General features: G+C 37.0%; 1 protein-coding gene across 1 annotated transcript; it reads left to right on the forward strand.

Moving 5' to 3' along the window:
* Positions 1 to 5,568: 5,568 nt before the first annotated feature.
* Positions 5,569 to 23,594, forward strand: mccc2 (methylcrotonyl-CoA carboxylase subunit 2). The gene is made up of 17 exons (XM_026187898.2): positions 5,569 to 5,797; positions 7,698 to 7,764; positions 8,824 to 8,908; positions 9,194 to 9,295; positions 9,553 to 9,680; positions 10,482 to 10,594; positions 11,965 to 12,078; positions 12,258 to 12,322; positions 13,561 to 13,660; positions 13,754 to 13,849; positions 15,830 to 15,902; positions 16,019 to 16,095; positions 19,045 to 19,111; positions 19,408 to 19,564; positions 20,481 to 20,595; positions 21,941 to 22,026; positions 23,183 to 23,594. The coding sequence occupies exons 1-17, from the start codon at positions 5,666 to 5,668 to the stop codon at positions 23,298 to 23,300; spliced, it is 1,695 nt and encodes a 564-aa protein (XP_026043683.1). The 5' UTR covers positions 5,569 to 5,665; the 3' UTR covers positions 23,301 to 23,594.
* The last annotated feature ends 2,326 nt before the right edge of the window (positions 23,595 to 25,920 follow it).

Here is a 25,920-nt window from a genome sequence, read left to right on the forward strand (position 1 = left end):
CTACTTCAACATTTTATATTAAGAGCACTTGCAGCATGCAAATTGCCCACTTTCCTGACAGACACAGAAGCTGGATTAAACAAACAGGCCACACAATAGCAACATGGTGTTAGTGTCCACGTGGTGAATCACACTGTTGCTAGATATGGCTCATAAAGCAAGATATACTTTGTAACAAAACTGCATATTTCGATATCTAAAATAGGTATGTTTGTGACCACAGATTTACATTTATTCTCCTTCCAAAAACCGTTAGGATTCCAATAATCCGGGGTAGGCTAAAGGACGGGGCTGACTTTGATCAAGCGAAGGGCCACACACGGGATAACAAAACTGTGGTTACAGGTTTTAGTCTAAATTTTACTAACATAAAAGTAAAATCTGTCTAAATTATATGTTAACATTTAATTTATCACACGTCTTTAAAGTGATATCAGTGATATCACTGCAACCGAGTTAACAAGCTGTGCAGACTCACTGTAGTCATTCACCTCGATTCTGTTTCCAGCCCTTGCACCATATTTGCCCATGTGTGTCATAGTCTGTAGGCATAATGTTCGCAGAGTACCACTTAACAGAATCATTGCAATACTCTGCTGACTTCGCACTGTCAGAATTGCTTTAATCAACTCACTGTTTTACAGCTCTGGCAGTACACTCTCGAAAATCTAGAGGATTATAGTAGCCGAGTGAATATTTACTGCAGTTCCAAACAAAGACTGTGAGGGTGTCCTTCAGGACACAGTTCACTAGAAACACTGTGCAAAAGCTCTGCGATCTACTTAGGAAAAGGGATTCTTTAAGCTAGCATCAGATAATGATGTTTAGCAGGATTAGCATTTTAGCTTTGCATGCTAAAGTTGGAGTTTTTAAACTGAAAGTATGTTGATGCTAATAAATTTTGCATATACTTTGTCAGAAACAAAGTTACTGAACATTTATTTTGTAAATTAATCCCACAGTGATAAATAAAATGAAACTTAAAATTTGAGAAAATTTAAAATTTCTTCTGAGTGTAACAGGCAAGTTCTTAGTTTAGTGACAGTACAGCCAACTGTAGCAACAGTTTCCTGAAAATGAAAAGTTATGGGAGAAATTATATCTCAGTCGGGATCAATCTATTACCAGACAAATTCAGAGTTCTTCTCTGTAAAAACAAAGGACATCAAATGACTTTGCCAAAACCCCACCGAAATGAAACTGTAGATAGATATCAAATAGATAACTGACATTAGCTCAAGATATAAACAAGGTATAAACATATATGCAGACAGATATGACAATAAATGACCCATAAAATAAACTTAAACCATACTAAATCAACTACAATGTCAGCTTTAAGAATTACTCTATGGTTTATTCATTCATATTCAACAATTTATTCAGGCACAAAAGCTCTTATGGTTAACTTTAGCTTTTATTTTCATTTCTTAACAAGCCTCATCATCTGGATCATGTTAAATCTGAAAACAGGGGCAAACTTTAGCAGAAGTCCTTCAAAGTCCAGTGTGTCAGAGGTAGGTTTGGTGGGTGTGTTACGCAGTCAGCAGCAATGTGCGTGCAAACTCTACTGTTTCCATAAGACATTGCATGTGTGTCTTTAGTCTTTTATTTCTCAGAGGACACCAAGTGCACAAAGGATATAGAAATGCCAAAGTTTAGGCTTACTGGGATTATATCAGTGTTATAGTACTGTCTTTTATGGCCATGCATTTGGCCAAATCTTTGACTGTCATATCTGACTTACTAATTTTCATCTTATTCCATTTTCTGCCTTGCCTGTACCGTCACATCTATGAAAAAGATTGGATGAGACTACATAGGAGTCAGCATGTCCATTAACTTATCTGGGGAAGTAAATTTGAGAGTGATTCTGTAATGAGATGACAGATTTGTAAGAAGCTTTATACTTTTGAGCAATTCAAAAGCAGCATTTCTCACAACAGCTGATGCTGCTAACAATTTCCTGCCCTGTTACAGGATGGACTGATGATTAATTCATATCTCTGCCATCTTAACAAGGTTGTGCCCGTTAGTGGGCGAGAGGGGTGGGCTTTGATATCCTACATTCAAGGCTGTGTCACACATTAATGACTTCTTTGAGCTATGAAACGAGCGTCATTATCTCTTTCCAAAAAGGGAAGGATGAGAGATTTCAGCTCAACTTGTTTAAAGACAGGGGAGGAATCAGTCATCATGTACTGACTATGTGTGTGTATGCATGTATGTGAGACACTTCGGCACAGGAATTGGACCTGAGTCAGAGGATGGAAAAGGTAGATTTTGGTGTGTATAGATCTACATAAACCAATCAAGTTTTGGAGGAAAAACATTTAGCTATATGAGCCGAGGGCAGCACAGTGTAGAGGTTAGCACTGTTGCCACTGTTCCCTGGGAAAGCACAGGTCCTTCTCTGTGTGTTTTCATGTTCTCCTGGTGCCTGTGTGTGTTCTTTCTAGGTAGTCTGGCTTCCTTCCGCAGTCCAAAGACATCCATGTTTGAGTCATTACTGACTTTACATCAACTGAATGTGTGAATGTACGCTATGAAATGAGTTGTCTGTTTTCAAGTGTTAGGCCTGTGACAGACTGACGGTCCATCAAGGGTGTAGCCCACCTCCTCCCTGATAACAGTTGGGATAGGACCCAACCCCCCTGTGACCCTGAATTGGATGAGCATAAGAAAATGGATGGATGGAAGATAACCTTGATATCTCTGAGGATCATATTGCATCTGCATCTTTTAGGGCTGTAATCAAAATCACACCAAAAAAAAAAAAAAAAATCAAAGTTCAACTTATTCAAATATCTGATTTATAACTACCTCAGAAATGATGCCGGAGCATGCTTGAGTGACCTTCCTGTTAGTTGATAAGGTGGGAGAATTTACATCTGTATCATGAGTTGGTTCATGACTTGAAGTATAATTCCAGAATAATTCATTTCAGCTGCTGCTTGAACTGCCATAGAAGTCTAATCACTCGGAAAAAATGAACTGGTCAGGACAAAGTTCAGGCAAAACAAGGATAATGGTGGCTTTTATTCAAATATACCAGTAAGCAATTTCAGTGAGTCAGCATGAGCAGAACCCTGACCCCAGCTCACCTAAATGGAACCAGCTCACCTAATGTTATTATCTGCGCTTTTCTGATTAGACTGTGAAAAAGTAAAAATACCTGTAGCTTTTATGTAAAACCAATTTGCTTGTGTATTGAAATCTTTCAGTGCCCAATCTTTGGATTTGTGCAATATGCTGCCGGCAGGAGGTTAATCATTGTGATTTTGAAATAAATAGCTCAAAAACTGGAGTATCCCTGGATCCATGAAGGGATAAGCTGCAGTACATCTGCATCTGTTTCCTTTAGATCAAAATTTCAATCTGATAGCAGATTTACCACCCAAAACTTTGTGGTTTTAGAGTATAAAACAAATATAATAAAAATATCAGTATTAAAAAATTAATCAGTTTCATGCCTTCTATTTTTTTTCCTTTTCATTTGCAATTCAGTCATTTTTCTAAACCTCTCAGCTATCAAAATGTTTTAGCTTTTTCTTTTTTGCTTTACTTTAAAAGAGGCTTTTCATGCCTCTACATCTATTCTGTCACTTCACGGCTGCTGCTGTGAAGAGTTCAAGGGTCACGGAAAAGTAGAGAGAGCTGGATGAGTGAGAGGGTTTAAGTTCACACGGAGAGTGGAGGATTGTATATTCCCTAAGAAAACAGGAGCAGTCATTTGAGTGGAGGTCATGGACATTTCTATGCATACTGATAGAATAGGTGGGAGCGTTGGAGGAGAAAGGCCTCTTAAAACCAAATGAACTAAAAGCTCTTGGTTTGAATGCTCTTCAGCCCGTACTTTACTCTACCTCGAATAAAGCACTCAGGTCAGAAGGGATGCTTTTTGAAGCTTTTAGGCTAACTCCCATTCCCACTTAAAACCAACTTTAGTTCCCATTTCTAAACAAGGCAAGGCCTTTTCCCTGCATTGGTTTCAGTGTTACTTTAGCATGTTGTAAAAGACCAATTTGTGGCCACAGTTTGTGAAATGTTCAGTGCACACCTTTTTAAGAAATTAAAGATGTGCATTCTGAATATGCCATTATTCATGCACATATGAGTCCAGTTCACATTTAAACAAATGCACATTTAATACCAACAGATCAGTTACTTTCCGGCTTTTCTTAAAGAACTGTATATTTTAACCTGCATAATTGTGTGAAAGGCACAGTTCTCTAATATACTAACACTTTTTGTAAAATTACACTGACCGAATACATTTCCTAGACAATTTACCCGATTGAAACGACCACATTATTACTCTAATGATTATCCTAACAATCAGCCAATCTGAAAACGTCCAGTTTTCAACTTAAGCACCTTGAGGGACCAGTTGTTGTGATTTGGTGATATATAAATAGAAATGAATTGAGTCTTCATTTTAAAATTGGATTATTTGTTTTCACAAGGAAGACAGATCCCCAGAGTGTAACTGTGTAAATAATGTACAAGAAGAGTAAGGCAAGCACACACACTCATGTAAGTTCAGCTCAGCTGTAGTGCTTTTAAAATCCACATGATGGCAGCTTTGACGTGCGATGCTCTGCTTGCTCTCATGCTTTCAGAGGAGAAATATCAACAGAAGTTTGCAGTTCTGGCCCTTGGAGCCGATGCATAATTATTATTATTTTTTTTTAATTTCCATCTGAAAATGGATCTGCAAAAATTTATTCAGAAGCCGATTTACAACCTTGAGGAATAATTTACCAATTTAGGCCTATGGACAATAGATAGTTGGGAAAATATTTAGATGGGTGTTTTTTGTTCCCATCACAAGGCTAGAGAAAGAATTTAAAAGCTACACCTAAGCTACACCACAAAAGGTTTTAGCAGCCACTCTAAATTTGATGCAACAAATATGAAACAGTGCTTACTTCAGTTACAGCAGTACTGTTTTCATAACAAGAAGAACCTGAACGGGGATCTTATGGTAAAAAAAAAAAGTGTTTAGGCTTTTAAAAAGATGCAAGATTCTTTACTTATATTTTGTTTAATTATAGCTATACCTTTACTGGTGCATACAATTCAAATAACAGATCAAGTCAAAGTCAAAGTCAAAGTCAACTTTATTTGTCAATTCTGCCACATGTACAGGACATACAGAGAATAGAAATTTCGTTACTCTCAGATATACTAATGTGTGTGTATGTATAAATATATGTAGATATGCATAAGACTATCTATATTATATATAAATATGTGATTTTGGAGGATGTAAACAGTACAGCTTGACAAAAGAATTGCACATCAGAGCTATATATAAGTAAGTTTAAAAACTAAAGTGATAGAAAATGCTGCATTTAAAACCACTCTTTACACTATTTGTGTGAAGCTGTAGAAAAGGCTGCTATAGGGAGCTTGATTTAAATATTTCAACCATATGACATAATTGTAGGATTTAGAAGTAACAAAAAACAAGCAATATTCATAAAAAAATGTGGTGCATTTTCACAAATCTGCACATGTAAACCGTTTCTTTAATCAGAAGGTGGCGATATGGAGCTCTACTTCCCCTGCCAAAAACCACAAAAGAAGATTACCGCTAGGTTACCTAGCAGGCTAGCAGTTGCTAAATTTGATCCCGTTTAATTAGTCGAGAACATTTAAAATGATCCTGCAGTCATTCAAACCGTGGCTGCTTCGTTGCAGGAGTCTGCCGTTGGCTTGCACAAGAGCGTACCACGCAGATAAAGTCGCTCGACTCGGCTCACAGCCTGATAAACAGACTTCTGAATATCAGGTAGGTTAGCCTGTTGCTAACGCCTGCTAGTCAAACAGTAAGGTAACAGTTCGGAGAGTTCAGACGCATCCAGGTGAGGTGTTTTACACCTGACGGGCAACAGGAACTAATAACGTTCCCAGACACGAAGGAAAGTGTTTGTTTAGTCTGTCCCCTATGTTGAAGTTCACTCTAGAGGTCAGACTCCTTAAAAGCTAAGAATTTATCGACAATATCAGCGCTGAAGAATTAAGTGAGTTGTGGAGCTAAACAGCGTGCAAAAAAGTCTACCAGTCTAACTGTGAAGGTGCAACCTCTGAAAGTGAAAGACACAAATAACAGCTTTGCATGTCATTGCAACAACAATACATTTCTTAGAATAACTGATTAGTGAGGCTTGATGTTTTATTGCTTAAAGTTGCTAGTTTGAAGCTATAATTTTGTGATTATATCAATGGCACAAAACAGTCAATTCATCCTCAGTGGCACAATCATCAGCTGTTTAAATACAACATAAAAAAATCATATGCACACAAGGACTGTAGTGCTTTCCCACTTACGCCATTAAGGGTTAGTTAGTGGAAGCCAGTTACAGGTACAGATGTCTTGTATGAATCAGACTGGTGTTAATAGCAGGTTACTGTTGGGGTTGAGTGGTGTTTTAATTCAACAGTTAATCTGTTTTTTATGACAGCGTGTTTTTGTCATTCACAATTTATATGTGAATTACAAGTTTCAAAATACAAGATGATCAACTGCCCTTGAAGGTAAACTGTGTAAAAATCTCACCATGTCACGAGGTATCAGTCGATTGCCGATTGCAGTCAACTGAATTTTTTTTCTTACATTAACCAATTCAAGTGCATAGTACTAGCTATGTTGACCACTGTAGGACAAACAACTCTGCCTGCCATTAATCTGTAGTGCGTGTAGGTGTAGTAGGTGCATGTAGTATATGTCCATGTTTATTTACTGGAGGAGGCTGCAAAACCTTGTGAAAGGAGTCTAATACAAATCGATGAAGCACTGCTGTCTTTGCTGCTGTTTTCTGCTGTTTTATCAAGTGCCTCTAACATCTCTGGACTCAGACTCTTAGCAAATAAACTCTCACTAGGTGAGAATCCAATCAAACTGTTTGTTAGAGGCAAAGTGTGATTTTTAGTACAATCAAGCATAATATTAACAGACACAATATTCGCTTATAACCAGCTGTTGCTGTTGTTTAGCTGGTTTGTAGACAGCTGTCCAGAGATCGGAGGTTCGCTTGTCCAATCTGATGACAATAAGTCACTGTGACAATATCTAAGCATGTTTCCATGTGTTAGAGCCCTGACTTCAGTTCAGGAAATAAGGCTTGAGGTGAGCAGGATGAGGATGAGTTTCTAACCACATGCCGCTTGCTCCTTCACATTTTTGCTTCTTTGGTGAACAAGATCTACTCTCAGTTTAAAAACCATAGGTATGATCCTTAAATCATATCACATCTTGAATCTGAAGGTGCAGGCATGAATTAAAATTTGCCTCCATTGTACTGCCTGTGTGTTCTCGTCTCCTCTGCCTTTGGCGTACCACGTATGCGGTCCGTCTCTGGCCACACATATAAAAGGTTATTTGGCAGAACGGTGATGCCCGTCTTGTCCATTGTATTCAGTTTGCAGAGCAACATGGGAGCTTCCACAAACTGCTGACCTCTTCTGTGTTTTTTAATAAAATTATCAATTTGTTGGAACACATAACTAAACACTAATCAGTGTATATTTATGAGTACAATTTTTTTTATATTAAATAAACTCAACAAATGACTGGAGAGCATTTACATCATCATCATCATTTACATTTTCTTATTTTAGTGCAAATCTCTTACAGAAATTGGATTAAGAGGAAACTCTAACAAATGAATTTCTCTCTTTTTGTTTTTTAGGAGAATTATGACCGAATGAAAGTTCTTCTTGATGAGCTGAAAAGCCGGACAGAAAATATTAAATTGGGTACGTGTTCGCACACAGCAGGTTACGCACTATCCCAGAGATAAATTCATCACTTTGTGTTTTCATTTCAGCAGTTCAAATTAGTGCCTGAGTTCAGGCAATCTGGGTGATGAAATTGTTGCCCAAACATCATTGCTTACACCTATGTGTTCTAGTAAAGTAATCAGGTTCCACTTGTAGCTGATTAAGCCTTAAGGGACCTGCTCTAACACGTAAATGCATAAAAAGCACTTTTTATATGGGAGTATGTGTTAAACTGCATGCCGTTTAACACATAGTTAGCTGTTTACTTGATCTTAACATAATGTAAAAAACATAAAATAATCTACTTCCAAACTCTGTAATGAGAGGTTGCTATTATTAGAGAGGCGTAGCTGGAACTCAGGAGAAAAGTTATGTTTAAAAGCAGTAGACAAGACATATTAAAAAATGTATAAGTTATTATGATTGTGTAGTCTACTGTATAAATATATAATAAAAGTAAGAAATATAAGACTTGTGTAAGATTGTTATTGTTTATAAAACATTTGTTTTTCTCTTCTGTTTATTTGTTTTTAATTCTTTTTCTCTTTTTGGTGAAAATTAGTTAAAAAAGTACAGTATTGCTATTTAGAGCAAGTTCTGTAAAAAGTATAGGTGTAATAAGGTTTCAAATTTTTATTCTTTTGATAAATGATGACATGACTAAAATAAAATGACAAAACATTGCAACTAATTGACCCAACAAAAGGAATAAATGTGCTGAAAGTGACAATAGAAATGATTTTCAGTAAAACACAGAAAGTTGTGACCCCGACCGAGGTACACGTTCGCTTATTTTTCAACCCTACTGGCACACAGAAAAACATCAGTAACTACAAAAGTCACAAAGAAATGAATAAAAGCCTGTCCCACCAGGGATTAACAATTCTTGGTAATTTTATGTTTTTATTTGTCGTACACCATCAGCACTGTCATCAATGCTACTTGCAAGAGTAGTAGTAGTACTTGCAAAATATTCTCAAATTGTTAAGTTTGTAATTTTGTTATTATTCATTTATTACTTTTTAATTAATTCAGGAGGAGGAGAAAAAGCAAGAAGACTTCATACTTCCCGTGGGAAACTGTTGCCTAGAGAGCGCATAGACAGACTGCTGGATCCAGGGTATTACTGCTTACTTCTATCTTTGTCACAGATTTAAAAGTCATGGCTGTTTCATCCCCCCTAGCTTTTGTCCTAGAATTTGTCCTTACACAAACTGTGGTATCACTAGTTTTAAATGTCTGATGGTGTCTACAGTACAGTTCTCTGTACAATGAGAAGAAGCAAAAGAGGATAATATTTCTCTAAACTAAAATGTACTATTTTAAAAGAACTTGTGCAGAAAAACATGGATGCATGGATATGAATTTGTCTTCTTTTCCCCGCTTTTATTTCATGTTATTGCAGGTCTCCATTTTTGGAATTTTCCCAATTTGCAGGATATGAGTTGTATGGAAAAGAGGAAGTCCCAGCAGGCGGTATAATTACTGGAATTGGGCGGGTTTCAGGGCAAGTGCTATAAATGTTTATGATATTCACCAGATTTGAATGTAATGCCTTTAAAAAATAGTGAAAGTGTTTCGTTCTGATGATCATATGTAAAAATGGTTCAGTTTAATAATTTGTCACAGATGAAAATTTATATTTTTAACCACAGGATCAGATCCAAAGTAATTACAGTGTAGGTTTTCCACTAGAATCTCAATTGAGTACCCCAGGTGCATAATCTAATATTTATTTATTCATTCTTTTCTAAATGTTCATAGAGTGGAGTGTATTATTGTTGCAAATGATGCTACTGTCAAAGGGGGAACATACTACCCAATTACAGTGAAGAAACACCTTCGTGCACAAGAAATAGCCCAGCAGAACCATCTGCCATGCATTTACTTGGGTGAGTATCTCCATATTTGTAAGGGTTTGTAAAACACTAATAAACGATTATCTACAGAATCAAAGAATAATAATATTATTAATAATAATTATTAGTAATAAAAAATAATAATAGTAATAATAATTTTCTACTATCCCTGTTAGAATTTAACTTTAAAATACAGTAGGACTGTTGGGTTAGGGTTTGTCAGTTCACCTGTGCAAGTAGAGCCTGACTGATATATGCAATATGTTATAATGGCTAAAAAAATAAACATTTCAAAAGTAAGAGCGAGATGGATGAAACACTTTAACTGTGTTATAAGTGATGGTGTTGCATAGTTTGTCCACCAGAGGACACTCTGCAATTTCCCTGTTGACAACACTTATTTGGTTCACCACAAACACAACAAACCAGCTTACCCGTGTTGTTGGCAGAATGTAAATGAGTAATCAATGACTTGTAACAGTAAACCAAACTACATTTTCATTATATCTTAGTAAACACTCATAAATAACTGCTGGGGAAATCTGTTTGTTTCACACATCTGAAAAAAAAAACATTGGCCAGTATATCAGATTTTGAAATCACCAAATATTAGTATCAGTATTGGGCTTAAAACCCTATAACAGCTTCTTAAGGACCTTATGGGAAAAATCCTAATATTTGGGTTGTTTTGTTTTTTTTTTTTTTGGTCAATATTTACACCAGAGACATCCCAGAATGCCCTGCCTGAGGATAGCAGGGAAGTCTGTCTCTGTAATCTAATTATAGTCGAGATGTTTATAATAAGTGAGTTTGTAATGTTTTTATCTCCTTCAGTGGATTCTGGCGGTGCTAACCTGCCCAGGCAGGCTGAAGTCTTTCCAGACAGAGATCATTTCGGGCGCATTTTCTACAACCAGGCCAGGTTGTCTTCAGAGGGAATAGCACAGGTGATGCATTGTATTAACTCATTTAATGGGCACAAAAGCAGAATGATAAAACCCTAACGGAGTGGCTTTATAATTTGCTTGCCTCCCCCGATTACATCTTTACTAAAGCCCATTATTGGGCTTCCACGATATATTTGTTTACCTTTTAAATAATGACTTTTGTTATTCTTTCATTCTATACGTGTAGAAGGCAATATAAATGAATATACATGAAAGTCACAGTCCTCTATTATGTATTTTTTAAATTATTTAATTTTTTTCACCATGCTGTCTTGGGGCAAAGGCCATTTTGCTGCAAGGCAAAGGCAATAAAAATACTGAGCGACAGATACACAAAAGAAATTAATTATGGCAGCAGGGGCATTCATGGCCTGTTGGAACATTGTGGGAAAAGCTTCCATGAACAGAAATTGACAGCAATCACATGATAAACTGTATTAAATTGAATTTAATATTTATTTAAGAACACAGAAGAGCCTTTATCACCAGGGTTATATCACATTATACTGCTCAGTGTCTGTATTTTTTGCAGTTCTGGTAGCTCTCTCTTTTTTCAACCATACGTGTGTTTACATCCTTGTTGAAACAAGAAAAATATCAAAGAGCAGAGGTGGTATATTCAAATGAATTCCACGCTTGAAGGCTCTTCATGTTTTGCACCTGCAGGCTACTCAAATCCATCTTATATATGATGATGAAGAGAACTGCAGCGGTTTTGCACTGTGCACGGTTTTGCACCTGTCTTGCAGTCACATCTCTATTGATTCAAGGATGATAAAAAGCAGGATATATTGCTCACCAAACCGACCTTCACTGTGTGTTAGTTAGAAAGCTGTTTTCAAATTCATCTGCAGGAAGACGAAAGTTTTTCAGAGCTATAAAATGTTTTGGCCAGTGTAATGTTCTTTTGGAATTTATCCTTCTCTTGGCAGAATAATATATGTTCAGAATTTATTTCTGGAAGAGTGGTTTTCTTGAAAATGGAATGTTTCTATGAGCCCACCTGAAATAAGAGTTGTAGTTCCCACATCTAAATTGAATACCATTCCCTGTCCAATAGGCATCATAAAGTCTGCAGTACTCATAGCTTAAAAGTTGTTGTTCAGTGATGTAATGGCTATTTTGTTTCTAGTATTTAAACTTTTCAAGTGAAACTATAACCAGATTTTTTTTTTGGTAATGGAGTAGTCATAGGTGGCATTATAACTGCACATAAGGTTAATTGAAGTTTTAAAGAGAAAAAAACCCCTAATCATATGCAAATTATTCAAAGCAGAGTAATGAAGATATCTTTGAAAATGCCTGAAGGATATGTTTTAATATTGTACATGTCTGATATGAGACCTAACTATTTTTCTTCTCTCTTCAAGATTGCTGTCGTGATGGGCTCCTGCACTGCTGGAGGAGCGTATGTGCCAGCAATGGCAGACGAGAGCATCATCGTACGGAAGCAAGGAACCATTTTTCTTGGAGGACCTCCACTGGTTTGTTAATTTTTTATTATTTCTGTTATTATTTAACATTAAGTAACTGACAAACAGACAAATATTGTGTTTCATTTTATAGAGCTAAATGTTTGTTCATATAGCAAGCTATATATTTGAACTTGTACTGAATACAAGAGATGAAATGCATATTTCCTGGTAATATAATTCTTTAATAGGTCAAAGCTGCCACTGGGGAAGAAGTTTCTGCAGAAGATCTTGGTGGTGCTGATCTACACTGCAAGTATGAACAGATCATTTTTATGGGATATGTGGGATTCAATATTAGCTCTCATCTTGACTTTTAAATACCAAAGAGATAGCTAAATAGTTTTCGCAAAATATATACATCAGGACTTGATGTTCGAATCCCTGAAAATGACGATTTAATGTCCTCTGTGACCTTGTGTTATATGTCCAGTTTGGGTATTCAAGTGATGCTAATTACAAGCTGGGTTGATAGAAAAGTAGATTGTTCTCTTACTGAAATCATAATGTTATACAGATCCTTAAAGCAAATTCACTTTCCTTGTTTCTGTGTCAATGAGGAGGCAGTACTTCACAATGACAAAGTGTTGTTACACAAAAGAAAAAGACTAAAATATCCAAATATCCCATTTACTTAAATATCCAACTACTTATTGTTATTTTCCCTTATTGTCATGTTGGGAAAGTTCCTACAAGCTTGGAACACCATCATTTTAGACACGTGTCCCATTACTCTTGATAGTTGTTTGGTAGAAGCTTCACCAGGTTTTTTTTTTTTTAGACATCTCTAGATGCTTTGTTAGGTTCAGGTCTGGACCCTGACAGAGTTTTTCCCCAAGCAACACCATTGTTTTCTTGGCAGTATGCTTCAGGTTAGTCTTGTGTGATTCTAGTTGCTTGTTTAACCGAGGTCCTTCTTCCCAGATGACTCAATTCAGTTGAGCAGCCAAATTTAGGATGACTGTTCCAGGATTAAGAATGATGGAGGTTATTGTTCTCTTGGATATTATTGTGTCTTTCCCCAGATCTGTGCTTTGAGACAATCCAATCTAGCACACCTACCAATAGTTCTCTCGACATCATGACTTGTTTTTTTCATCTACAGTCTGCTGTGTGTGCCTTTCCTGATTATTTCTATTTAATTAAGTTAGGCACAATTGGAATCCAGTCAAGTTATATAGACATTTCAAAGATCATTGCTCTGAGTGTCATAGCAAAGGATTTGATTTGACTTGGGTAATTAAAGTGTTTCTCAGTTTCTTTCTTTCTTATTTTGAACCAATTAACAAAATACATTTTGGGCTTTGTCTTTGTTTCATATAAAAATGAACTCAATCCGATTATTAACCCTTTCATCGAAAGCATGAAATGTTCAGGAAACTTTCTACCTACACTATGTACTACATAGAAAGTACTGTAGGTTTTTTTCCCCCACAGTAATGATTTATAAGGTAATATTTCCAATGACTGCCTTTGTTTTTTCTTACTTTGCAGAAAATCTGGAGTGACAGACCACTATGCTTTAGACGATAACCACGCTCTTCATTTAGCGAGAAAGACAGTGAGAAGCCTTAACTACAGAAAAAATATCGAGGTCAGTCTGTTGTTTACAGTCGACAATTTAAATCAAACTGTTCTCTCTGTAGCTTCATTGACACTGAGTCTTTTTGTTTGCTTTTTTTTTTAGGTTACTATAGAACCTCCTGAGAGTCCTCTCTATCCTGCAGATGAACTCTACGGCATAGTCGGAGATAACTTGAAACGTAACTTTGATGTCAGAGAGGTAATTGCCCAGTTTCCAGAACGATGGTTTCAAGTCGCACTTAAAAAAATTCCCTTCTATATTAAGTGATACGCTTTCACAGGAGTGTGTGTAGATCTGTGATGGACTACACCCTATTATTCACTAGCTTGTAGAACTAGAAATAACTTGGAGTAATAATGTTCAGTGTGACTTTATCAGTGTTTCACATCATTGTGGTGGATTGTTGTCCCACTATTCTAACATTTCTTCAGTTCATTGATTTCTGCAGAGCTCTCCTAACATACCTGCACAGCATTTCAATCAGTTTGAGGTCTGGGCTCTTATTGGGCTGTTGCAGCACCTTGATTCTTTTCTTTTTCAGCCAGTCTGTTGTAAATTTTCTGCTGTCCTTGAGATCGTCATCCCGTTACGCAACTCAGTTGTGCCCGTGCTTTAGCTGTCAGACAGATGGCCTCATTTGGCTTTAGAATATGCTGGTGTACAGAGGAGTTCATGCTTGACTCAGAGACTGTAAAGTGCTGCAAAACAAGCACAAATCATCTCTCTTCCACCGTGCTTGATAGTTGGCGTGAGGTGTTTTCACCTTACATGGTGTTGTGCATTATGACCAAACATCTCCACTTTGATTTTGTCCAAAGGACATTGTTCCAGAAGTCTTGTAGTTTGTTCAGAAGCAACTTTTTGAACCTAAGCTGTGCTGCCATGTTCTTTTCAGAGAGCAGAGGCTTTCTCCAGGCTGCACTAACAAACAAGTCCCTTGTATTTCTAATTGTATTGTCATGAATGTTAACATTTAACATGCTAACTGGACCCTGTAAAATCTGAGATGAAGTTCTTGTTTTTTTTTACGCCACAGAAATAAAAGGCTGATGGAGTATTGTTGTCACCCTCCTGGGTGAGTGGGCAGGTGGGCAGTGTGGGCACCCACAATTGTAAATACAATAACTCAAGAAAGATGCGATGCAGATTTGGAAATCTTTACCATGGGTGCAGCTGCTAGAAGCTAGAGCATTGCTGGGCCTGAACTTTGGTTCGATTTCCTGGGAAGATTGTGGCATTGTATTAACACACACCTGAATATTCCAGACTAGAAAATTTCTGTTCAGTTTTATTTATACAGCTCCAATTCACAACAAACTCTCAAAGCTTCTGCTTTTATAGGTCACACTTGCTGATGATCAGTAAATCAAATACTTCTGGTTAGCAACACCTGGCTGCTACTTATCCTGTTCCTATGGAATTCCTTTGAAGCAATAAGAGTGTACTAAGCTTTTCACAGGACTGCTTGGAAGATTTCTTTACCATTTCTGAACATTTCAGAATCTTATTTGGATATTTTGTAGGATACTGTGTTGAACCTCTTAGTAATTAGTTTAAAATGGTGAGATAAATAATACGACTTTTCTTTGCTATGATATTATTTCTTTAATGTGAGTCAAATATAATAAAATCATTCATTCATCTCATTGTTTAATACAGCCAAAAGACTGATTTACACAATGTGGAAGTGCTATGACTGCTTTAAGATTTGTAAATAAACCAATTTTGATTGGTTTATTTATAAATCTGGCTGTCAGAGGTTCAGAATGCACTTTAACAATGTTGAGTTGTCATGTTCTCCTATCAGCAGCTGAATCAATAATAAGGTGGCTGGCATCAGTCACTTTGCTTTTCTGCTGTGTGGCAGTGCTTGCCAGATATTCTCTATTGGTTTAAAGCTTGTGCCCTTTGATTCTTGATGTAGACCCGCGAGCTAGAATTACTGCTTACTCTACAGATGCCAAAGTGTTTGTAGTGTAGAATAGTATTGGCAGTCCATTTAAGGTTGTAAGATCAACTGAGTGCAGCCTCTTTACAGGAGTTTTTCAAGTGTAGCATTGCTTTTAGCAGAGTGAAAATCACTTAAATAAGTAGAAATTGTTGAAAAGTTGTCACTATCTGTGTTATTTGACATTGCATCACATTTTTTATAACTTTTGTTTACTGATTGGATTGCAGGTCATTGCCAGAATTGTAGATGGCAGTAAATTTGATGAATTCAAGGCATTCTATGGAGACACGCTTGTTACAGGTATGTGAACTAGTATTGATTTCAATTTCCAAGACATGGTTGATTTTTTTTTTCTTCTCTAAATTTAAAACCTGACCATTGTTTGAGTTCATTCTTGTGAATTTGTACCTTTTAAGGATTTTCAAGGATATTTGGTTATCCCGTTGGAATCATTGGGAACAATGGAGTCTTGTTCTCAGAGTCTGCAAAAAAGGTAAAGGCACTTTATAGCTACAGATAAATCAAACTGTAAAAACGGTCTTTTATCTGCAAAAACAATACAATAAATAAATAAATAAAACCTATACAAAGTTAAAAGCTGAATTTCCAGGAGACTGAGCTTTGTACTGTTTTTGTGCCTCTCAAAATGTCAAGGACTTTAAACACTGTGTGGAAATAGTACAGATAGCGTGCTCCACAGATATTTGCTGCTTATGAACACCAACATTTTTCTGTTTGTAGGTTATTTGCACTTCTCATTCACATTAGAGTTGTAGTGTTTCTCCTATGCAAGAAGCCTTAAAATGCACCTTTACATCCTTTCACGAGTAGTCTGATAACTATGATAGCATTTAGAAACCATGCACGGAGAACAGTAATAATTTTCATTCAGTGTTATTCACTTAATTCTCAAGCCAATTTGCTGTGCACAGAGCTGAACTTTATACAGGCTTAGGGAAGATGAGGGGCCGAATTTGTGATTATAGACTAATAAGTTTTTCTAAGCACGTTTTGAATTGGATTACAAGCTTGACCTGAACGAAGATTTCTTTCATTCATTTTTATTTTTTATTTTTTGCGAGGTCTCAACATGACATTATAAGCATTGGCTATCTCGTCACTATAATTACTTTCAAAAGGGTCTGATACAGTGCCTCAGACAAAGATGTGGAACAGACATGCTCGGGGAGCATATTCAAGAAAAATCAATACAGTACCTGCATTTCTGAGACACGCTGTCATCGCTAAAGACATGCCCAGGCTTCCATTATGCTAACTTTTAAACTGTTAAAAGCTTTTTCCAGTTTTTTCTGTTTTGATAAAAGGGAGAGGTATCAGAGATACGATTAGATTTCTGTTGTTCACACATTCAAATTCAAATTCAAATTTTATTTGTCACGTACACAGTCATACACAGTACGATATGTAGTGAAATGCTTGGACAACTGCTCGTGACCTAAAGAAAACAAAAAAGGAAAAGGCTATGAATAAGATAGGAAATAAATATGAAAAATTAAAAAGGGTAAATTTAACTAGGAAGGAATAAAATATAAATTAAGGTTAAAAATGAAATAACTGTACAACACAAATTAGAATGAAGGGTAAATTTAACTGGGAGAATAAGATAAAATATATAAATTAAAGTTGAAAATAAAATAACTGTACAACAAAATACACAATATAGAACTATATAAGAATGTATGAAGAAATATAAATAAATATATACACAATAACAGCAGCATATACACAATAACAGCAGCGTGATTTAAGTAATGAAGTGAAACAATGTCCAGAATGTCCAGTGTGTGTGTAAGAACTGTATGTGTGGGTCAGTACTGTGTGGTGGTGTGATTGAGAGACCGTATCGCCTGCGGGAAGAAGCTCCTCCTCAGTCTCTCTGACCGCACAACCCTCTGTAGAGCTCGTCTGTCCTGCATGGTGCTGTTCCCGAACCAGGTTAAGATGTTTCCCGCCAGGATGCTCTCTATGGTGCACGAGTAAAAGTTCCTGAGCACCTTGGAGGGCAGGGTTAGGGTCAGGAGCAATGTTATAGATAACCTTATCTCATACTACCTCATGCTACCATATTATCTCAATAGAACACTTTGCTCTCAGACTGCAGGCTTACTTGTGTTTCCGAGAGTATTTAAATGTAGAACAGGAGGTTTCAGGCCCCTCTTCTACGGAACCAGGTCCCAGTTTGGGATTTGGGAGACAGAGACCCCCTCTTTTTTTAAGATTAGGCTTTTGTTCTTATAGTTAGGGCTGGATCAGGTGAACACACTCTTAGTTATACTGCCATTGGCCTAGGCTGCTGGGGGCTTCCCATAATGCACTGAGTGTTTCTTCTTCTTCACTCATCTGTTTTCACTCTTTGTGTTTATACTAATAAAGAGTGTGTTGCATTTAATCATCAGCTACTCGTCTTTTGTCCTGTCTCCCTTCCCTTACCCCCAGCTGGTGGCAGTAAATGACTGCCCCTCCCTGAGCCTGGTTCTGCTGGAGGTTTCTTCCTGTAAAAGGGAGTTTTTCCTTCTCACTGTTGCTTGCTCAAAGAAGGGTTTCTGACTGTTGGTTTGTTCTCTTTATTATCGTAGGGTCTTTACATTAAAATATAAAGCACCTGGAGGCAAATGTTGTTTTGATTTAGCGCTATATAAATAAAGTTGAATTGAAATTGAATAATTTCACAGAGAAGCAGTCATATTTCACATTGTTCCCAACTGTTGTTTGCACTTTGCAACACACAAAAAAATGCTTCACTGAAAGAGAGCCAGTGGAGGAAACTGCCAAAATAAAGAAAACACCTGAGTAATTCAGCAATACAAATATATGGAAATGAGTTGTCTCCACATAGTTCAGTCTTTTGTATGTGTTTGTCTGTTCAATATTTCCTGGCAGCTCTGTGTTATGCAGTGATTTTTTCTGACATAACTGAAGGCCATTCACCGCCTTCGTATTTAAACTAGAATACAGAAAATACAAAGTCAGTGTAGCGGCAGGTGAGCTCGCTCCCAAAGTAACTGGTTTCTGTTATTTCTGGATGGATTGAGGGGAGGCCATGAACTCTGTTGCTTGTTTTATTTATTTATTTATTGTATTAACAAAAGCATCACCTCAGGCAACATTGTGACAGTTTACATCTTCTTGTGAAAATACAAACTCCAGATGTAATCCAAACTTTTCAGTGGGTTATTACCCAGATTTCACTTCACTGGATAAACTTGTGTGCTTTGAATATATTTTCTTAAAAATTTACACATCTCTTTCCTTTGGCAGTTCATTTAAAGTTTATGGTCTCTTGGTTATTTCTTGAGAGGCCCAAAAAGTAAATCATTACCATCTTGTACTATTTTAAGGTAATACATGTTTGAACTCTGGGCAGTTGTTCTTTAGGTCTGAGAATGTACTACATGTAATGAATATCTGAAATTCTTTTCAGGGGACGCATTTCATTGAATTATGCTGCCAACGAAACATTCCACTTGTTTTCCTCCAAAACATAACAGGTCGGTGGGAATTCTTTATTTACATCGGTAATTTTGTTCTGTTGTGGGGTTTAGATGTTGTTTGTTACTCGGCAAACAATTCTGAATATTATTTACTTTAATTGCAATGTGATCTGTGATCATACAGATAATTTTATAATTTACATCATAACCAAATCTTATTATATGATGTACAAATCTGTTTCATTAATCTCCCAGTTTGACTTATTTCGTGTTTAAGATTAACACAGCCAGACTTTCCTCCTTGAAATAACAACACAGGCTTAGGCTATCTCTTGTCTTCATCTTCATCTCAGGCTTCATGGTGGGTAGGGAGTATGAAGCAGGAGGAATTGCCAAGGATGGAGCCAAGATGGTTACTGCGGTTGCCTGTGCCAGTGTACCCAAGATTACTGTTATCATTGGCGGCTCCTATGGTGCGGGAAACTATGGCATGTGTGGCAGAGCCTACAGGTATGAAGAAATTCTCTGTAGGGATTAGAGGTTTGTTGGAATAAAAACGCAGCCCCGGTAACAGCTAAAGTAAATTAATTCATTGTGAACTATTGCGAAACACATTAGCTGCTTCTCTGCGAAATTCAAGTGTACAAAATGTACAAAATGCAATTGCCTTTCATTTTGTGCATCAGATAGCCTTGGACTTCTTGCGTGTAGGTGGTAGTGACCTTTTGTAACAGTAAAAGAGACTTTCTAAGTGGAACCCTTTCAAAGCTAAGAAGTATTTTAAAATAAAAAAAAATCAATTTTAATCAAAATAAAGTGACATTTATTACTTGAGGATGTATCATTATTTTGTCTTTTTAATTTTTGTCAGCTATTTTTCAAAGACTAGGAGTGATAAGAAGCTGAATTATTGATGTGTAGCATCCTTAGTGAAGAGCACTCTACAACAGAGTGCAGTGTATTTGTATAGGTAGATAGACTGATGGATAGAAGTCTTAAAATCACTTGAGGAAGTTTATCAGATTTTGCACAGCTCCCTCTGGATAGAAAAAAATGGTTTTAACAGTATTAAAATTACCATTCAAATAGCTTTAAGCATGTATGAAGTCAGTGGAATGATAATATTATTGTGGGCACACTCATGTTTAATTCCTATCAGGTTATTTGAGCTGTAATAAGCGTCCTCATGTAAATTGAAATAAGCATAAATGATTTAGTGTTTTGGAAAGTTGGAGCTGATACTCACCCTCCCTTAGTCTTTCTATGAAATATCAAAGAAGTACTTTTCCCCAGGTTAAGCCCTCCTAGTCTCTCAAATCATATTTTTGATGTTCAGGGTTTCTTTTGTTATCCTATTGGTTGTGATCTAGGTGACTATTCTGGCTCTCGAAACATACTCAAATTGACACTGTTTCTTGTCTCACAGCCCACGTTTCCTATACATGTGGCCAAATTCCCGAATCTCTGTAATGGGTGGTGAGCAAGCTGCCACTGTCTTGGCTACCATCACTAAGGATCAGAGGGCACGTGAGGGAAAGGAGGTAATGATTCATGTTAATCGCTTGACACGGCAGACTAAAATCTGTGCTCCGCTGGAAAGGCTTGAATTGACTTTAGTGGGTTTCCTGCCAACAGCATAAACATTATGAAAGACACTTTTCTTTCAATAATGGTTTGACATGGCACAGTGAAATAATTTCAGTGTTAAGTGTGACTGTGATGACTTATCCTGAATAGTGTAGCCATCAAATGGCTGTCATTAAACTGTGTCAGGTATGCTGTTATGGGGCTATTAACCAGTGCATTAATAGCTTCAGAATGACACCTCACATCAGTGCCCTGCTGACAGCCGTTTTGATGATGTTTAAAATGTTTCAACTCAAAAAGGTTGTAAAAACTAATCATTGGGTCAATTTTTGAACAGGTATCAAATATTCTTATTTTTTTCTGCTTTTATTCTACATGTCTTCACAGTGGAACACAGGTTGAACTACCGAGAGCTTATTAAATTATACAGTATAATACAGCTTACATGTTAAACATGTATTAGGTGTACAGTCAGTACTACAGTTGTTTGCCCCACGAAAACACAATTGATAGTATTCTGAGCCTGCACCACTCATCACTTCCACCAAAATAAGAACTTCCTTTGTGATTAACTAACATAAGTCGAACTTTACGTGAGAACTCAAATATCTGGTTCAGTCGTTTAGAGCACAGGATGGTCTTTTCCTTGTCATCTTCCTAGTGCAATTGCAGTGTCCGATGTCCGATTGCAGCCATGTGAGTGCAGCAGGGGTAATTGTGCAGTGAATTCCCAGCAAGTATGGTGTCATGTGTCGTGCCTCCTGCAGGCTCTACACTAGGTACCCCTCAAATGAAGTGTTTCCAGTAGAGAGAATGCATCTGAAGCATTTTATCTTCGATTATGTGCTTCATGTGAGAAAGGATAACTTAGGGCGATGAGCTTATGTGTGAAAACATGTCTTCCTGGTTAAAATTAAAGCAGTCCAATATAGAGACCTTGAATTACAGTTTAATGAATTCAGTTTTTCTTCATACCATTTCTTATATTTTTGTTGCTGTTTAATTTAATTTTTCCCCCTTTTTAAAAAAAATTGTTTCTGATATTTACAACAGTTTGGCCCATTTAAATCAGTAAAGATTAGCTTTGCGTTATTTATCGAGTGTTTGATCTGTTTTTATTGTGTTCACAAAGATTGGCTTGGTGTTTTCAAGCTGGGGAAATTGACCTTCATGGCAAATGAAATGGCTGTGTGCTTTCAGCTTTACATTTCACTACACCTTCAATAATTCAGACAACCTTTAAAACGCCTCTGGCGCAGGTCCTTACCGCCTAATTCTATTTTCTCAATATATTCACAGTTCACAGCAGAGCAAGAGGCTGCCATGAAGGAGCCAATCGTGCGGCGGTTTGAAGAGGAAGGCAGTCCGTATTACTCCAGTGCTAGGTGAGATCTGCTCATCCAATATGTTGTATTTTAGGGATGTGTGTGATAAAATGAAGGACTACACATAACTGAGTCTTTGAATTTCCAAAATTGGTTTAACTACTGTTGCTAAGATAAAATGTTGTTTCTCGAATGGCAGCACTGGCCACAAATGAACTATCAGCAGGCCACCAGCATGTGTTTATAATTTATTTTTTAGACTCTTTTCAGTAATCTCACATTAGCCTTATTTTCCAAGAACTAAGAAACCACAAGACTATTCATGCAGGACCAGTGATGCTGTGATGTTTTTCTTTAGCATCAGATGTCCTGTTGTTTAAATAATAAAAGCCGTGTTCTTTTCATTTAGTCCCTGAGCTGTTTTCATTGTGTGTTTGTAAGCGTAGAGTACAAATCCTCATGTGGTGATTACATGTGCGTCTTAAAATGAGATGGATAGTATACTGTACATATTTATCTAACTGGAAACTGCCTCACTGACATTAAAAACCAATATAGTTATGAAGGTTAAACACACATTTCAGAGCATGTCGGTGCTTATTTTTGCAGTTAATTGTATAAAATATAAAGAAAGAGAAAGGCCAAGGGGCAATCAAGGCCCCATTACACACTAATTAATCACAAGCTACCCTGAAAGCACTTGTCAAATTTATGTGTGTCATTAATGCTTGAAACCTGTTGTATCAGAATTGCTTGCTGTGGAAGCATCAGTTAATGAATAAAAAAAATTAGCTAACTGCAAAAGAGTAAGAATTTTGAAAACTGATTTATCTCTTCATTTATTTACGACTTAAGCAGGAGCTGGTATTAGTTTCTTAAATATCAGGTCTTGCTTGTCTATTATAATCATTTATCTGATGATACGCTTATGATATACATATACTATATTATATTAACAACAGCCATATTGTTTGCTCTTTAATGAAATATAGGTCCGACTCTGAAAAAAATACAAATCTGATACCTTGCAGAAAGGAAAAAAATGCAAATCTTTAAACCTAGACTATAAGGGGAGTCATCCAAAGAGAGGAAGACAAAACCTTGACACTCTATTAAAGTAATTGATTATAGTCCTGCACAAGCACCGCAAGAAGTATCGCATGAGTGAGGAGTAATGTGCCATCTAATAATGTGGAGCACTTTATTATTTTTACAGGCTGTGGGATGACGGGATTATTGATCCTGCTGAAACTCGTATGGTTTTGGGTCTGAGCCTCAGTGCAGCACTCAATGCACCAACAACGAAGACACGTTTTGGAGTTTTCCGGATGTAATGCTCATTTAGTTTGTACATATAGAGACACGAGACTTAGTATAGATTTACTGTTTATATAGTATTTCTCGTAGTTTACCAGATTGAGTAAAAACTCTCACAGAGTTGGGATCGCTCGACTTTGGATACCTTGAGCTGTGACTGGATGATGGAACTGTTGTGAGACACTTCCCCTGTTAAGTTGTGCCTTAACTGTTTTCATTCCAGTGTAAATGCACGTTTTCTTAAATGTGTTTCATTTGTTGGCTCAAGTACTGTAAATGCAAACAATTAAAAAAAATGTGAAAAGTTCAAATTGCTGCCTTTTCATCAATCGTGCATGGCCAGAACGAAAGAAATCTTCATAAGGGGGCACTGTTTAGCTATAAATATCTGAGGTAGTGTAGAGGAAGCATACAAGCACGCACAGAAGGACCTGCGTATATAAAAGGAGAAAAAGTATTTTGAAGATTTCCAAGTTTAGTGTAATTATTTATTATTTAGAGACACTGGAGAGTTTATTCTTGTCTGGCTTTCTGGGGCTTCTGCTTGTTTATTCTTTTATTGTAAAGCACTTTGTGATGTCTGCTGTGGAAAGGTGCTGTGCTACTATTGTGTCAAAGGCACAAATAGGATGTGGTCTTATATCTCATGCTGCAGACAGAGTGTGCTGTGTGCTGAAGCTAAGCCTCAGAACGAGTTCTTCACTTTACCAGCTGGCCAGCCTCTCTTTCCCGCCCTCCCGGTTTTTCATTTTGTCAATTTATCTTTTTAATTGAACATGTTGCACACAGTTGATATGTTCACATATTGGTATAGACCATCTGAATTCCCCCTTGCAACAAGTTAGGTTTTCCTCCGAAGGATTTTCAGAACCCAGGGATTTGGTGCAGGAGTAGATTTGAATGTTTGTATGAAGCCAGGTGGTTAAAATGCTTAACTGGAAGCCCTTCATGCTCCTCTGTGTATGACTGTGTGCCTGGTATACTGAGGCTGTGAGAGCCTCACTTTGGGGAGAGCAAAAATACTCAGGCCATGATATGTGTGGAAGGTGTGTGTGTATGCATGTGTATGCCACCCACACACACACTTTTTAAAACTGGTTTGCTGGTTATTTCTTCCTTCGTGTTCCACCAAATGTCACTGTAGGAGGACTTACCGAGCACAATGGACCCTTCTTCAAAGTTTTTACTGAAGTAAAAAAGCCATAATGATTCAGAAAAGTCCTATTTTAAGAATGTTTTAACATAGAGTATACATCAGAGAGTGAAATATCACTTAAATGTCAAATTTACTTTTGTTCCTTTTTTTTTTTTTAACCAGGAGATATGCACGTGAGATCTAGAATCCTTTTTGGAAGAGCGTCCTCCACAAGATAGAAATCAACAGTCACAGAACAACACACGCATAATACATTAAAGAAATGAAGTATTGAGATTAAAAATATCACTATAGAAATACCTGAAAAATGTGTTTCACTGTAGGTCAATGTCTAGTTAGACAGGTGTGACAGCCTTCAAGTCATTTCAGATTAGTCATATTTAGTGAGCTCAGCTTCCTAAGATTTAGTTGGTTTTGCAGCAGATTTCAAGCAGATGGAGCAGCATATTTGAAAACACTTTTTTCTCTCTCTCAAATTCAGTAGAGGCTTTGGGGATGGATAAAAGAACTAAGTCTTGGGAGGGAAGACAGTAACTTCCTACGCATTTTTGACTGATGTAGGTCAGTAAGTAAGATGGGAGCAGACCAAGAATAGTTAAATAACAGGATGCCAGCAGATGAGTCTACAGGACAACAAAGCACTAATCCAGCTGAAGCACAGATACAAACAATTCAAAGAAATTGATTCAAACAATCAAAAGCATACGCTGTAGAAGAACTCTACTGAAAGTAGATCCGGCAAAGGAGAAATGCAATGCAACAAAAGTGACTATCCTTGCAATCGCCGACACAAACGTTAAAAAGAAAATACTGAAATGAAGGTGAGTACTCATGTGTAAGTCGACTCTTGGACATATCCTTTGTCTATCTCCATGTCTGCACCATGGTTCCTCATGGGAAGAACCACCTGATGGAATTTTAAAAATCTGATTCAGTGACCAACTAAAAATCAGTTGAAACACAGTTGTGACAGTAATCAGGAAGATAAGAGTGGGGCATAATAACTCTAATCAGAGGTGCAGTAGCTGTCATCCTAGAATGATTCCACAGATAATGCACCACTTACAATCTAGCACTGAAGCACAGATGGTCAAGTGCTTCAGCCTTGGCACAGGGGTTTTCAATGGAAATCTGTCTCCATTGAAAAGCTTAGTACAAAGGACACAAGACTGCAATATAAAACTTTGCTATAGAGCATAAAGAGTAGCTTGAATATTGGCAGCAAATTCTTTAGTCACATGAGACCTAGAGAGCTTTGTTTGGCTCAGATCGATTCCGGCATGTTTGGCCTGATGTTGGCCTGGAACAATGACTGAAATCATTGTCCTGACAGTGAAGCAAAGTTTGATGTTATTGGTGAGTGCAAAAGGTGTTGGAGAGGTGACATTTGTAGATTGCACCATGAATTCTCGTGAACTAGATAATTCCCTGTCTCCAGAAGCCTGCCAGAAGAAGAATAGTGTAACATGACAACAATTCAA

This window comes from Astatotilapia calliptera, chromosome 12 (genome assembly GCF_964374335.1).
Source record: "Astatotilapia calliptera chromosome 12, fAstCal68.1, whole genome shotgun sequence".
Lineage (NCBI taxonomy): Eukaryota > Metazoa > Chordata > Actinopteri > Cichliformes > Cichlidae > Astatotilapia > Astatotilapia calliptera.

What these genes read in the sequence shown, in the direction of transcription:
- mccc2 (XM_026187898.2), top strand. Translation starts at nt 5,666, where the DNA reads ATGATCCTGCAGTCATTCAAACCGTGGCTGCTTCGTTGCAGGAGTCTG. An exon ending in GACAGACTGCTGGATCCAGG is followed by an intron (nt 8,909 to 9,193) that starts GTATTACTGCTT and finishes ATGTTATTGCAG; the next exon opens with GTCTCCATTTTTGGAATTTT. An exon ending in CCGTATTACTCCAGTGCTAG is followed by an intron (nt 22,027 to 23,182) that starts GTGAGATCTGCT and finishes TTATTTTTACAG; the next exon opens with GCTGTGGGATGACGGGATTA.